The following is a 14,816-nucleotide window of genomic DNA, read 5'->3' as shown; positions in this document are numbered from 1 at the left end:
ACCAGTCAACTCAAACAGACCGCTGTCTTCAGTTTGACTTCTTAGGTTGCTTTAACACAGCACACCAACAATTTATCTTCCCAACACGATTCTAACCCTTTCGCTATTATTATCAGACTAGTATTAGTGGGATTGTAGTGGAAAGTCACAAGAACTTGAAAAAAAAAAAAAGTTGGAAATTTGTTAGCAACAAATACAACACATTCCGGTAAAATACAGCAAGTTCTTGGTTTAAGTCTATTGTGGTCATTTAATTTATTTCCCCTTGACAGCGTCAGGGACACGCACAGTTCTGCTACTATCCAGGCCTGTATGATCTCAAATAACACCAAAAATAGTAGTTGCCAACTGACAGTCACATTGCTGCTACATGAGGAGAAGAAACAAATTCATGAGCAAAAGAATAACACACACACAGCACAGACTGAGCCCTTATGCCTCAAAACAGAAAAACAAGGGGAAGAAGAAATTCAGACCTCCAGGAAAAACTGAGAGGTTCTTGCAAGGTTTCTCACAAACACTGGTGAAAGCATGATATTCCCCCCACATACTCAACAGGGTATCTTTCCAAGCACTGACAATCCCTTCAGAAAAGCAGAGAAAGCAAGCAGACAGGTCACAACCCTACAGACACTGGAGACATGTCAGCAGTTATTGTTCCACGACTGCAGCTGAGAGAGGTATGAGGTCAGCCATAGGTGCTGCTGGGCCCTCCCGTCAGCCCAAACCTGCAGGATCTCTCTTCGGAGGGTCACAGCCAGCACCAAAACTCAAGGACTTCACATGTGCCTCACACAGCCTCAATTCTCAGACACAAAACACACGTGGAACAGCCCTGAGAAGACCCTCACTTCATTAGAAAATGAAGCGACGATACGCTAAGAGCATGTATTAGCATAAATAGCATTTGTCTGCTTCTTCCGATAATGCTGAAATTCCATTAAGAAAGTGGGAATTGAAGTAATGAACAAAAGTATCCAGCTACATAAACAACGCTCACACTCATCCAGAGCACTGAGCACAGAACAAGCCGCTCGGCTGAGTTTAACAACAACTTCCCGCTGCAATCAAGCGCCATCAGTGAGCCATCCCCCTTGTTTAGGGAGAGGCGAAAACACCAGCGCCAAAAGCAAGGCTTAAAACCAGCCCAAAACATCAGACTTCCTTGTTGCTCATAAGCACAGGGGTCCACACGCCTATGTTTTGACGACAGATACTGGATTTTCAGGAAACATTGTTTAACTGCGTACAAGTAGGTTGCATGTATTTTTAAGTTCTGAGAAGAAATACTTCCCGTCATGGGCCTTGTCTTTCATTACCATGAAAAGCACCACGTGCCTTGTTGGACTATTGATGATTAAGAGCAAATGCAAGAAGAGCTGGCTGCCAGAGATTTCTGCAAATCTTCCATCTTTAGGTTAAAAACATACTGTTAAAGCAGAAGGTACTTAAATTGCATCATTCTGCTAACAGCTTAGAATATGAAGCAGAGCGCAAATGGTTTGGAGTGAAAAAAAATAATGATAAAAACACGCACACAAAAAAAATTGGGATCAATCTTGAAATTTTTGGAAGGATAAAACTCAGATCAGGAAAGGTTCTTTCGAAGTAAAAACACTGCATCTAAAGACATTACCCAAATGTTATCAAATTAGGTACGGTAGCTTTCACCTACTGGAAATACTAATAAGGAAATAAATATGTTCAAAAATAATAGCAAAGTATACGGTACCTGAAGGCTGGTGCTGTTGCCTTCTTCAGCCATGTCTGGAGGTACAGCAGGAGCAAAAAACAAACAAAAAAAAAAAAGAAGACTGAGTTAAGAGCTGACCTCACTCTCGAATATCTTTTTAACCCCGTAATGCAAAGCGTAGCAGAACTGCTCTTCCAGTTTGGCTGAACAAGACAGTTCAAGGCGAACATTCTTTTTAATTCATTGTCCCTTTTTCTCTGCATTGAGCAACCAAAACCTGCAAGTCTTGAAGGAAAATCAGAGCTACCAGTGGCGACAGCTCCCGGAGTCCTCCGGGACGCCGCACGACAGGGCTTCACTCGAACGCCCCAGAGCGTGGCTGCGTCTCGGCTCCCTCAAAACCTCCCCAGACACGGGCACCTAAACACTGACAACCCCCCCACGGAGCGCGGGAGCCCCCCGGCACGAACGGCCGGTCTCCGGGTTACCCGTTCTTCAAGGAAAAGGAGAATACCGGTGTTCAGCTGCACCTCAGGGGCTGACACGGGGACACTCGCCGACACTTCTTTCCCAGGGCAGAGCCTTACAGAAACGAGCCGCAGCGCTGTGGGGAGGCCGGGACAGAGCCCGGGCCAGCCCCGGGTGGCGCCTCTGCTGCCAGCCCAGCGGGCCGAGCCCTCGGCCGCCGCCCGGCTCCGCCCCGCCCTCCCGTTAAAGCAAACCACGGCACACGGGCCGTGAACGGCGGCCTCCCGCCGGGGCCACAGGACACCGGCACCTCCCGAGCTGCAGCACAAGCCGGCCCGGCCCGGCCCGGCCCGGCCCGGCCCGGCCCCCCGCCGCGCCCCGCGCACCCCGCGGCCGGGCCGGGCCGCGTCCCCTCACCTGCCGCTGCCGCCGCCGCGCTCGGCACCGCCCAGGCCGGGGTCAAAGGTCACCCCGCGGACCGGGGCGAAGGTCGCGGAAGGAGGAGCCCGCCCGCCGCCGCCGAGGGGAGCGGCCAGGCCCCGCCCACCCCCGGGCTCCTCGCTGCTGATTGGCGGGGAAGTCCCCGCCCCCGCGCCGAATGGCCCGCGCTCCTCGCCGCTTCCCATAGGCGCCGCGGATTGGCTGGCGCGTTTCGGCCAATGGGAGCGGGCGGTGTTGGTGTGTGCGGGGGTCGGAGCGCGCCGCTGTGTGAGCGGACGGCGGCTGCGGGCCCGGCCCCGCTGAGCCTTCAGGAGGTGCCCGGCATGGGGCTGCTGACCGAGCTGGCCCGCGGGCTGGTGCGGGGCGCCGACCGCATGTCCCCGTTCACCAGCAAGCGCGGCCCGCGGAGCTACAACAAGGGCCGAGGAGCCAAGAAGCTGGGCGTGCTCACCGCCAGCAAGAAGTTCATCCTCATCAAGGAGATGGTGCCCGAGTTCATCGTCCCCAACCTGGAGGGCTTCAAGCTCAAGCCCTACGTCTCGTACCGCGCCCCCGAGGGCTCGGAGCCGCCTATGACGGCCCAGCAGCTCTTCACCGAGGTGGTGGCTCCCCGCATCAAGAAGGACGTGAAGGAAGGCACTTTTGACCCCAACAACCTGGAGAAGTACGGCTTCGAGCCGACGCAGGAGGGCAAGCTCTTCCAGCTCTTCCCCAAGAACTACGCGCGGTAGGGAGCGAGCAGCGGGGCTCCCGGGGCTGCGGCGGTGCCTCGGGCACGCGGGGAAGAGCATCACCATCGCGTCAGACCGACCTGCTCCAGCAAACACGGGACAGTTTCTGTTACTGGCTATTAAAAGCAAATCCTTCCACTTTGTCTCTCTGCAATGTCTGATTTAAATCGCTGTGGGGAAATCGGCTGTTAATTTCCCATCCATGATTGAGGAGCGTTACTCGTGTCTTGCACTGTGTGTAGTTGTGTTGTGTAAGCGTGTGAGTGTCCAGCTCTCGGACAAGAGCTGATTGACCAGGTGCTGATACTTAGCAGGAGATAGTTTATCTCTAGGTTGCCAAAACTTAATTCCTTCCTTCTGGGAAGGAATTCCTGTCTTTTGTGAACAAAACAGGGCCTGTCTCCTTGGGAGAATCTGGAGTTTGCCAGCTATGGAGCACAAGCCGAACAGTGTACCTGTGTCAGAGCGCTGCGCCACTCGCCCTGAGCAGCAGTTGCAGCCGAGGAGGAAACACTGTGATGGATTTACCTCCAGCCTCAATGATGTGTTCCACTAAACCAGCAGTGAGACCTCCATCCAGCAAAACTAAGTGTTAGGATGGGGGGTAACAGTTTTACACTGACAGAGGGCAGATTTAGATTGGATCTGAGGAAGAAATTCTTCCCTGTGAGGGTGGGGAGGCCCTGGCACAGGTTGCCCAGAGAAGCTGTGGCTGCCCCTCCCTGGAAGGGTTCAAGGCCAGGTTGGACGGGGCTTTGGGCAACCTGGGCTAGTGGAAGGTGGCCCTGCCCATCGCAGGGGGTGGAACTGGATGGTCTTTAAAAAAGGCCTTTCCAACCCAAACCATTCTGTGATTCTCTGAAGTCCGTGCCCTAAGCTCTGAGGAGAGAACTGTAGTTTCTATCAAATGCCACAATTTCTCCAGACTTTCCCAAGCCTTAAAAGTACTCTTTTAGAGTAAATCAAGGTACAGTTAATAGGTACATTTAATGTCTGTTCCTTAGTGCAGCTGCTTGAAATTACAAGGTAACTTTTAAGTTAGAAACGTATCTCAAGAATTGTTATTTTTGGACATATATTCCTAGAAGAGCAGTGCCTTGCTGTTCATCAAATGGATACAAGTGACACTTCACAGAGACAGTTGTGTGCAACTGTTTAAAGTGGAATGCTAAATTCTGTATGTTTTTAAGTCATGAGAAATAACATGTTTTCTCTGACACAAGTGCTGTAGTTTTTAAGAAAGTAATTCTTCTGTGAGAGAGTTCTGTGTGGAGAGCATAGCCATCCCAAGAGGTGCTTGGGGGGTTTCCATGAGGTTTTCTAAATAAAAAGTACTGCAAAGCTTAAGATTTAGAGAATTAAATTGCAATGATAATGTTCACTTTTGGAGAAAAGAAAGTGTTCGCTTCTGCAGAAAGCAAGCATGTTTACTGCGTTTTCTGTGAGCAGCCAGCCTGTAATGAAGACTGACAGATGAGTCCTTAAAGTGTTATTTAAAAATTACATCTTTTCAGGGCTGCGTAGGGCTGTGATGAGGGAGGGGACGCTGCACTGGCTCCCTGTCTTAGAGCCACAGCCCCTGCAAACTGCAAACGAAGGAGTTGTTGGCACACTGGCACAGAGGGTGCAACAATCACAACCATTGTTGGGGGTGAGGGAAGGCACAGGTTTTCTAATTAATTAAGCCCGACCTGCATTTTTCACTTATTTTTCAGCTCATCAGAATAATGGTTATACAAGAGTGGTTGTTTTCTGCCTTCAGCTCTGGCTGCTGTGGGCAGAGGTGGTTTGCCCCCTCCTTTCAGAGGTGTCAGTTCCTTAGGCTCACGCTTCCCAGGAAGGACAACTCTGCCCAGGGGGGTGGACGGGTGAGCACAAGGCTGGAGAGGAGACCCTGTACCCTTTGATGCTAATACCAGCTTGGTCTCGTTCAAGTCGTGTGCCTTGCCTTCCCTGCGGACTCCTCATTTCTCAGAGCAAACCAAGGACTAACAGAATGCATAAATCAAGTGCCCCAATCTAGTCACATTCTGTGACACCTCTCCAGCTTCCCTAACCTCAGACTGTTTCCTCTTCATCTCACACAGCAATAAAAAAGCATTACAACCTTTTAAGACCGAGTCATAGTCCAAAGCCATGTGGCTACAGGGATACACCCTCGGTGTTCTCACTGAGGCGTCAGGAAACGATTGTCCACTCTGGCTCCCCAAGAACATTCACCACCACCACACGTCCTCAGAGAGACCGAGCCGTCGCAGGACAGGGCGAAGGTCCTCAAGGACTAACTGCGAAGGACTTCGTAAAACCAAAACGACCGAGAAAGATGAATCACTTATATTGATTTTATTTTAGAAACATCCAAAAATAGGGTGTTTTTTAACAAAAGCTCTTGTTCGCAATACTATTATGAATCTTCATGTAACAGTGCTCAAGAATGTTTTCTAAAATACACATTCACCCTTGAAAAAGGAGTTTTGAAGCAGTAAGATTATCTGCTGTACCTCGTTTTAGATGCAGCACTGTTACCTGTTGCTGGTGTTTCTTTCCCTCCAGACAACTAATTCTTTAGGACCCTCAAAGAGAAACCATGCAAGCTAAAAGTTATTTACCTAGTTTAAGCTGGTTTTTTGTTTCTAGGAAGATAATAGAGAATGTTCCAGAAACGGTGTTTTGCTGATATTTCACAGTGAAAAAAGAAAGCTAATGGAGCAACCATGAGAAATTCTGCAGCCATTCCTGGAGGTAGTTAGGGCAATGTTGTTATGATTTTGGTTTCTGTACGTACTCCTTTTGAACTTAAAAGATGTCAGGAAACACTGCTTGTACTTTTTGGAGGTTTTGATCTTAAAGCTGTTCACCTTTACGAAACTGAAAGATCTTGACTTTGGACCTAAATGTATCTCACTGTGGAGAGTAGAAAACACGAGTTTGATACCAAGAGGCTATGGGGGGTGTGGTTTAGTGTGGCACTGAAACATAGCGGGGCTCGCTACACAATTTATGCTGAACCAGGTTGTGTTTAGCTTGGAGAGTGATAAAGTGAGATTGCAACCAGGTGATGTAGGATTAGGCTGTGCAGATACACCAGAATCCTTCCAAGAAAGGCCCTGCTCAGAACAAGCTTCCCATCACTGAACTGCTGTCTGTCATACTGGTCAGTCTGGATTTCCTTCTGAAAAAGAATCTCTCTCTACTAAAGATCCCTATAAAGCACACTGCACCATCAGTATCTGGGCTGTCTCCGAGCACCTTCTCAAAGTACACACTAGTTTACAGATCACACAGCAAGCTACACACACAGCTAAGCCTCTACTCACAGGCTTTTCTGAGACATTCAGGAAAACATCTGATCACATACTGTGTTTGTCCACACGTAGCAGCGCAGACAAGTCTGGTTTGTGATGGAAGGAAGAGACGGGCTTAACAGATCAATTGTACAAATGCAAACCAGCCTTGAAGGGATTCAAATCTAAGGTACAAACAAGTAGCCTTTGAGAGGAAGGCTGTCCTACTTTGAACTAGTACATTAAGGGAAAACTAAATAAACGTGTCTGTGCTTGACCACATGCCTCAAAGCAAAGGCTTTCCTCAGTGCTGAAAATAAAACACCAGTAATTCCATCAGTATTGGCCTTAAAAGACTCACAAACTCAACAGTAAAACTGGAAAAGCCCAACAGAAGTTAGAACATAAGCTCAGATGGTGCTCTCAGTACAGGAGTTTTCCTACCCCTCTCCCCTGGGACTGGTCAATGCAAACTTTCAACTGTTCTTTCAGACGGAGATCTAGTACTTGGTGTCTCCGAAGGGGTCACCAGGCTCATCTCCCACTTCCAGACATGGAGGATATTGTCATAGAAAGAACAAGTTGCTACAATGCTCATTTCTTTCGGGCTGTCTAGAGACCTGGCGGAATCACTGCTTCTGTCCGGGCCCATTCCGTTGGGTCTCTTAGCTCCCCAGTCAGAACCCTTGGCTGACCCGGGCTCTCCCCCTCGCTCAGGACTCCCAACCAAATCTAAACCCTTTAAATCAGGGCCCCTAACCAGGTCACGATCCCCAGGGAGCTTAGGAGCCGCCTCTGCTTTGGGCAGCAAGGCAGGGCCTTCACTCTCCTCATCCAATATTACATCAAAAGTAGCTGTAGGAGACTCATAAATTATCTTCAGGTTTTGGACCTGCAAATTCAGTCTCTCGTCTCCTTCCTCTGATCTTCCCACAAGCTCCTCCAAAGAGTGGCACGCAGCAGCAGAGTCGTGTGTTGCAGTCAAGGAATCCCTCGGACAGAGCCTTGACCAGTCAGCCCCGTAGGCCAAGGAATTGTGCAAGACGTAGGATGACAGGATGATACATTCCTCCATGTTTTCCGCTTAAAAAAAAAAAAAAAAGAGCAGAAATCAAGTTGCGAAATGGTTTGTTGCAGACTGCTCAAGCCATTCTAGCACTGGCTGCGTCCTTACTGCCTTCTTCACAACAGCGTTAAGCATTCTAGGAGTAACGAGGTACTGCCTCTCCTGACAATTTTTCAGCCACCTCTCATTAGCCTGGATTTTCTCTGGTTCAGTAAGCAGACAGAAGAAGATGGTTTAACGTGCATGAGGCTTAAGAGCCTCATTATTCAAAATACCTAAAGAGGCTCAAGACAGACAAGACAGATCACACAGCGATCCCCACTGAGCCATAAATACAACTGGTGAGGTTGCCAGACCAGCTTCTGGTCATAAATAAATTGTGGATGTGTTCTTCCCATGAAGAGTCAAATTATTACTCTGATATTAAGTGGACATCAAGTTCCTCCCCTCCCTATACAGCAGAAATGTTATCCTCATTTCACAAGCTGTGGATCTGCACAAGGCCTGGAGAAACCCAGGACAGCAACCATTTTATGCAAGATTGTATTTGTAATGTAAATGCAAACAGCTTTTAATCATGTAAATACCTTCTGATTCACATGGAAGGCTTATTCATGTTCTTCTAGATCAACCAGATTGCACAGCTCTTCCTTTCTGAGGCAACAGCCAATTCACCAGCAGGTCAGTAAGTTCTGCTGACAGTAAAGCACCACCTGACATTCGGAAGAACCTCTTTGAACCATCAGGATGAACGGTCATGTCACCGGGAAATGCCTTCACACCAAAACAGGCTTTCCTCCCATGAAATTACGAGATTTACACATGAATAATGACGGTGCCTTTGCACAACCCATCAGGCCAACAGTGAGGACAGGTCTGGGAAAGCTGGAACAGTTACCTCAAGTTGGAATAAAAGCCTACAGCTATTAACACCATCTAGATCTTTCTCGCAAGCTCAGAGCTGGAGCTCCCCCGTTAACCTGGAGGTAGGAAAGGCAAGCAGCAGAGCAGCGCCAGAGCGTCTCTGTGCCACTGACCACTCACCCATGCTTCCGCGGCAGTCAAGGATTTTGAATCCACTCTGCATGCAGGCTGCCAACAGCACAAAATCACAGGTTGGGTGCCACTTCAACCTCCAAACTCCACCTTCAACGTGGGTGTCTGCCAGCGGCTGCTTCATGTTCCTGGTGTCCCACAACAGCACGTGCTCGTCGTAGCTAGAGATATATCACAAATAAAGACGCAGCCAAGCAGCAAAGCTGATTCAGTGCAACAAGTACAGAAGAAAATTAGGAAAGATCGCATGCTCTTCACCACACTGAGTGTCTGAAGAGCCCACACCTTGAGCAGCACTAGCACATTCAAAATAACAGAGGAAGCTGGTCACACTGGTGAAAAGCAGCTGAAGGGATTTACCTGCCAGTAGCCAGAAGATTCTCCCGGTGGGGACTGCACTGAATGCTGCACACACCCATTGAGTGTCTGCAAAAGAACAACAGACAGCAGAGGGAAGAGACAGCAATGTACGATTTCAGAAGCGATTCTTCCATGAATTTCAAGGATTTTGGGTCCACGTAACTACATCAAGGTGTCTCAGGAAAGGAGAGCAAGATGAAATCAAATTTCAGCCCAATGAAACACACAGGCAGAGTTCCAGCTACGCAGTCCAACAGCATTCCAGGGCAAAACTTCTACTCACACAGTATCTCAGCACAAATACCAACTGCTGTTCAGAGCCCGTAAGAATTTCAGCCCAACAACTCCATTCCCAAGAGACTTTACTCCCAACATTAATACTTCCATAGTAATAACCCCTGGTGTATTTTAAGGTTACGTATAAAATTTTACTGGAGAGTTGAGTATATATTGTTTTAATTGTATTCTAGAAGATGTTATGCCACCAGAAAAAAGATTACTTCAAATGAGTGAACAGTGGAGAATATTTTCTAAAAAACGTTCCACAGTAAGATAATCAAATTTAAACACACATAAAAATTCCCCAAATAAAAGTGTAAATCAGGATCCTTCTTTTAGAAAGAAGTTACCACCATCTTCACGCGTGGAAGTGAGCTGTTGGTTTATTGTATTAAAAGACACAGAGAAGAAAGTTTTCACCTGAAATTGTCCCGATGAAAAAATCTAATCGAAGTCTCCATTCCCAGGGGAGGCAGAACAGGACCCCACTGTCACTGCACGTCTCTGAATTCTGTGGCTTGGGAAGGGGCACGGTAGCACCATATCTTCACGCACGATAGCTGTAGGGTCCAGCTGCAGACCCGGCTTGCTTACCTCTTGCTGGTGAAAACAGGAGCCTCTGGACTGCACCTGGTGTCCCAGCCCTTCAGCAGGCTGTCATCTCCTCCTGCACAAAGGCAAAACAGCGCTACCCTGAACACCGGCCAAAGGACCAGTGCAGGGCACTGAGGCACAGTAGTTAATACAGAGCTGATGCTTTTCAGCCCTAGGATCTCCTAGCGTTTAGCAGACATACCAAACATCATCTGAGGCTCACAGTACTTGTCACCACCAAAGAGACACGCATTAACAGTACCCTCACTTTGCTAAGCAAAAAAATTCTGAAGAAAAAAAGACTGAAGAAAAGAAGGCTCTAGAAGGTCCCTGCTCTCTTTTGCACACAAGAGATTAACATCTTTTTTGCCAATAACCAGCCAAAGTACAGTTTAAAAGGCACAGCTTCTCCTAATTAACTCCAACCACTTCCCCACTTCCCACAATCAAGAGGCCTTTTACCCCTAGCAGAGGCCCCAACTCTTTCAAGAGGTGTGATGCAAGCAGCACACTCAACCCTGGAAAGTAAAATCCCAAGGAACACACATTCCTAAACGAGGTGCCCGCTCCCCAACACCCCCAAATGAGATTCCCAGTCCTTGCACACCTGAATACACAATATCGGTGTCCCAGTAATTAAAAGCAGCAATCCAGGCCTCAAATTTGTGAGCTTGCCACTGGTTCAGGACATGCACAGAAGGAGCAGATTCATCTATGGAGAAAAGATTCAGCTTCCCCTCTGAATCACTGCTGATCACTCTCAAAGGACATCCGCTACAGTGGAATACAGAGAAAATATTAAAACTTACTGAAACCTCTGTCTTAAGAAGCTGTTAGAGTAAAAAATAGCAGCCAAAGTATAGACGGATAACATAATACTATGTACGTTTGATTCAACTAAACATTGATAGAAAGGGGTAGCGCAGCGGAAGGAATACAGGCATTTATACAGTTCTTTTTAGCTTCAGCCCATCCCATCTTAAAATCATCTGCACCAATTATCCCCATTCCCCGATCTCACAGCAAAAGCAAACCCTCACACTCATGAGGGAAAGAAAACCAGCCTTGGGTCTTTCTTTCTCCTAGATGCATAACTTGACTTCTCACATGCTTGATATTACATCGATAAATAAATTCCATGTGAAAAGGGATTTTTTTTTTTCCTCAAAGTCAGACCGACAAGGACCTCCAAGTCTCTTTCCTCTTCTGGAGTATGAAGAAATGTCTGTGATAACAGCGAAATAAAACATCCGAAGCGCTGGCTGATCCTGACCTTTCCTGCTCTCTTCCTGTGGCACAGGGCAGTCGCAGTCTCTGGACACAATGCTCTTGGGGCACAGATTTTCTGACATTCCCTGACATGAACTAGGTACCTTCTGTTTGGCTGCCTGCAATTGTAGGTACCCATGTGGTGGCTCTGAGTTCTTTCAACAGCTCTTACACTGTATGTTAGATACCAAACCGTACTGGATCTCCTCAATTTCCACACGAGATAGGGTCTTCCCCTTCCTACAGAGATGTGAAGGCTGCACATTTGGCTTCTAGGAGGAGTTATTTGTCTCTCAAATGACAACAGTGACAGGCTTTAAAGGAACTTTTCATCATGGCAATGATCATTTATCTTGAAGGGCAGAGACAAGCAGAAGAAGGAATATAAGGAAGAAGAAAGCAGAACTAGGAATTCTACTTATTCATTAAAACAGCATGCACAGAAACAGCTTTAATTAGCAAAAGCTACTAAATATTTGCCCTACAGCATTAAGCACAGGACTGCCTGACGCCCTCAGTTTCCAGCTTCACACCAAAGGCACCACTGTCTGTTTTGCACTTAACTTACAAAAACCATATACCCTACCTCTTTCAAGGAACAGCTAATTCATGTTATTTCATGCAGCGATGCCATTTCTGAAATCAAATGTATGAGCATTTGAGAGAGGAAGAAGCCACTTCCAAACCAATTCTCTCCCGTTTCTCACTAACCCATGTTCAAACTTCCTACACATGCTATTATTAGCAGTTCTTAAGCAGCACTTCACACGAAAATTTCAGCCATTCTAAGAGCAGAGTTGGAGCCAGTCGATCCATCTGCATCCCATTCTGGTCTTTCCTTTTAGCAAAGGCAAGAGAAGACATGTCCCTGGGTCACCTGCTGCCACTCACCATAGCACCACCTCACATCTGTTGTTGGTTTAGTCTCTGCTCTTGTTACAGTGGCCACAGAATGTGTTCTTGTTCCTTTGTTACCCTTGCTCTGGGAATAGTAACTCCTAGAGAAGGTGCAGGGAGACAGCTGGAATCTAGAAAGTCTTAAGCTGCCTCACAAAAAGCCACCAAAGATTCATTCATCAAAGTCCTCAACTTATGCCTGAAAACTGTCCCACACACACAACCTGCAATACCAGCCTTTATCTCCCATCCTCACCATTGCTCTCGTCCTGTGGACCAGTCTAAAGACAAGGCCAGACGCTGCGCACCAAGATCGACCCTGAAGCATGGCTCCAGCATGCAGCTGTTCTTCTACTGGAAAGAAAAGGAATGGGTTAAGACTGGGAAGACAGCAGGTACATAACACCACTTGTACAGCTTACCCCTACGGCAGGTGTTTTCCGGAGACTGACGAGCATATCAGGGTGCCACACTAAAGAGATGAAACATCCCATAGCAACACACAATCGCTTAGTACTAGCTGAAGTGCAAACATACACAGGATTCCCACCCTCCTGCTTCCCATCGCCCACCAAATCCCCCTCAAACTTTGCTTCTTCTCAGTGAGTGATGAAGTGCAGAAGCGATGATCTGACTGTTGAATTCCCTTGAATAGCTTGATTACTCCCTTCTCTCACCAACCAAAAGAAACCCCTCTCCAAAATTTGTTTTTAATAATTTTGCACCTTCAACTGTGTTTACCACTTAGTCCATACTCTCAAGTGACAGTTTCCAGGGTTCACTTCTGCTCCCCTCATGCCTCTCAGCTCCCACTCTGCAAGTGGGTAGAGCCCAGCCAGTCTCTCTGGTGCCATGAACAAATTTGTAGGATTTATGAGAAACATTATCAGAAGACAAGCTAAGCATATTGAGGAAGCCTTGGAAACCGTAGAGCTTTCCTACAAGTCTCTGAACACTGCTAATAAATCCAGAGATGTACTAAATCCGGGTTAAACAATGCTTCAACAGCAGCAGGTGTTACAGCCACCTACCTCGCTTCCAGTCAGGTGGCAAAACTCCACGGCGCCCGTTGAGTTTGCAATGCCAACCATGGGATGTTCCGCGACAGGAATGTGGCACCTAAAAGATCAAGTTAAACAAGGCTTAAATGTCCATCTTTCTTGTATTCAAGGAGGAGGTCATAACTTTTATTCCAGGACACGCAAGGAGACAGTATTTGACAATCTCATGAAGAAAATCTAAGGCTCCTCAAGTTCCCACAAAGCTGCATGGAGGGGATTATATATAGGGTAAAACTACTATATATTATTATATAAACAAAAGAGGTCTACAGCCACAGAGCAGCTGCTCCTAAGCGAGCAGAACAGCATAACACAAAAACGAGCACAGTCTTTGCTCACTGGAACAAACCAGAGAATACTTCCCTCCAAGAATTCAGGGACAGTTTCGTTAGTAAATGTTATTGTTGCTGCCATACCAACAGCCAAAAAAGATCCCCAGAACACCAGACCACGCCGCTGTGACTCCGAGCCTCGGCGGGCCAGCGTTACCATTTGATGTCCAGGATGGCGGCAGTGTCAATCCTTTGGATTTCTGTCAGCGGGATGTAAGGCTGCTCCTCGTTGTAGTGATACAGGTAGAGGCGTCCGGTCCGGTCACAGGCCCCATTGCTTCCTCGGGAGTCAGTCTACATCAAAAATTGGAGAGAAAAGCGCAGGTATAGCAGCGTTTCCACCTCCCCCAGACCTCTCCCCACCCCAGATCTCGCCAGGAGCAGGCGCAGGGCTGAGGGCTCCCGCTTGTCAAGTCCCTCCCTTGAGGGATTCAAGCCGCCACAGCTCCCTCAGAGCCACGCTCGCCAGCGGGGCCCCCTCAGCCCCACACGCTGCGGCCACCTCAAGGCCACCCAGCGGGGACGGGCCGGGCGCGGGGACACCCAGAGGCGGCCCGCGAAGGGCGGGAAACCCCCCCCCCCCCGGGCCCGGCTGAGGCCACTGAGGCGGCCGGGGCACCCCCGGGCCCGGCTGAGGCGGCCCGCGAAGGGCGGGAAACCCCCGCCGAGCTGAGGCGGCCGGGGGGGGCAGGGGGAAGCCAGCCCGGTGCGGTGCCGGGCGGGCGGGCTCACCGCGGCGGGCGGGCGGAGGTGGTAGGTGCCGCAGGCCAGGATGCTGTGCCAGCCCTCCACCGGGCACCACTCCACCGCGTCCGCGCTGAACTCCGTGTCCACCACCTGCAGCGTCCGCGTCCGGCACGGCGCCGCCATCTCAGGGCGGGCTCATGCTGCGCGGGGCGGCGGGACGGCTCCGGGGAGGCCGCGCCGCCGCGCAGCGGAACCGCCGCCCGTCTGCTTCCCGGTCAGGGGCGGCGCGGGGCGGGCCCGGCGCGGCTCGGCCCGGCGGCGGCTCCGCGGGCGGTGCTGCCCCCGCCCGGGCCCGGCCCCGCAGAGCCCGCCTGTGCAGCCCAGCCTGGCAGAGGAGCCCGGTGGTCCAGGCTGGGCTTGTTGGCACAAGCAGCTCGGGGACGTGCTGAGCTTCGTCCTTAACCGCCCTCGGATGAAGGTTTTGTCATTAACTTCCCTCTCCAAACGCAGGCTTCCTGCGCCCACCGCGTCCAGCCGAAAGGGGTCTGCAGCGCCAACACGTGTTAGGGGAAGAACTGCTGCTCATTAGAGAAAATCA

General features: G+C 49.3%; 3 protein-coding genes across 7 annotated transcripts in view; 1 reads left to right on the top strand and 2 right to left on the bottom strand.

Annotated features, from left to right (window-relative positions):
* PNPLA7 (patatin like domain 7, lysophospholipase) overlaps positions 1 to 2,681 on the bottom strand; it is a 131,966-nt gene extending 129,285 nt beyond the window's left edge. The window contains exons 1-2 of one of the 4 annotated variants that reach the window (XR_012631873.1): positions 2,579 to 2,681; positions 1,733 to 1,767 (exon numbers count right to left, since the gene is read on the bottom strand). Coding sequence is in view for 3 of the 4 variants with exons in the window: in XM_074891587.1 (XP_074747688.1) it covers positions 1,733 to 1,765 (33 nt within the window). In the remaining variant the exon portion in view is untranslated. Of the gene's footprint in view, positions 1 to 1,732; positions 1,768 to 2,207; positions 2,382 to 2,578 lie in introns of those variants that run through there. The other 3 variants (XM_074891587.1, XM_074891589.1, XM_074891588.1) reach the window with 3 other exon arrangements.
* A 141-nt stretch (positions 2,682 to 2,822) lies between these two features.
* MRPL41 (mitochondrial ribosomal protein L41) lies at positions 2,823 to 3,471 on the top strand. The gene has a single exon (XM_074891592.1). The coding sequence runs from the start codon at positions 2,926 to 2,928 to the stop codon at positions 3,331 to 3,333; it is 408 nt and encodes a 135-aa protein (XP_074747693.1). The 5' UTR covers positions 2,823 to 2,925; the 3' UTR covers positions 3,334 to 3,471.
* A 2,190-nt stretch (positions 3,472 to 5,661) lies between these two features.
* On the bottom strand, positions 5,662 to 14,497 carry DPH7 (diphthamide biosynthesis 7). 2 transcript variants are annotated; one of them, XM_074891591.1, is made up of 10 exons: positions 14,264 to 14,497; positions 13,689 to 13,825; positions 13,170 to 13,257; positions 12,395 to 12,489; positions 10,580 to 10,746; positions 9,973 to 10,045; positions 9,100 to 9,165; positions 8,728 to 8,900; positions 8,271 to 8,396; positions 7,571 to 7,700 (listed from the first exon to the last, which is right to left on the bottom strand). In XM_074891591.1, the coding sequence occupies exons 1-9, from the start codon at positions 14,399 to 14,401 to the stop codon at positions 8,311 to 8,313; spliced, it is 1,023 nt and encodes a 340-aa protein (XP_074747692.1). In that variant the 5' UTR covers positions 14,402 to 14,497; the 3' UTR covers positions 7,571 to 7,700; positions 8,271 to 8,310. The 2 variants fall into 2 exon arrangements, with proteins under 2 accessions (XP_074747691.1, XP_074747692.1); XM_074891590.1 differs by lacking the exon at positions 8,271 to 8,396 and having other exon boundaries at positions 5,662 to 7,700.
* Between the last annotated feature and the right edge of the window lie 319 nt (positions 14,498 to 14,816).

This window comes from Strix uralensis, chromosome 21 (genome assembly GCF_047716275.1).
Source record: "Strix uralensis isolate ZFMK-TIS-50842 chromosome 21, bStrUra1, whole genome shotgun sequence".
Lineage (NCBI taxonomy): Eukaryota > Metazoa > Chordata > Aves > Strigiformes > Strigidae > Strix > Strix uralensis.
The sequence above is the reverse complement of the archived record's forward strand: the minus strand, read 5'-3'. Positions and strand labels throughout refer to the sequence as shown.

Excerpts from the sequence above, each read along its gene's own strand:
- DPH7 (XM_074891590.1), bottom strand. The coding sequence starts at position 14,401 with ATGGCGGCGCCGTGCCGGACGCGGACGCTGCAGGTGGTGGACACGGAG. Across the intron at positions 12,490-13,169 it reads GCCACCTGACTGGAAGCGAG|AAGAACAGCTGCATGCTGGA; the intron begins GTAGGTGGCTGT and ends TCTTTCCAGTAG. Across the intron at positions 8,901-9,099 it reads AATCTTCTGGCTACTGGCAG|CTACGACGAGCACGTGCTGT; the intron begins GTAAATCCCTTC and ends ATATATCTCTAG.
- MRPL41 (XM_074891592.1), top strand. The coding sequence starts at position 2,926 with ATGGGGCTGCTGACCGAGCTGGCCCGCGGGCTGGTGCGGGGCGCCGAC.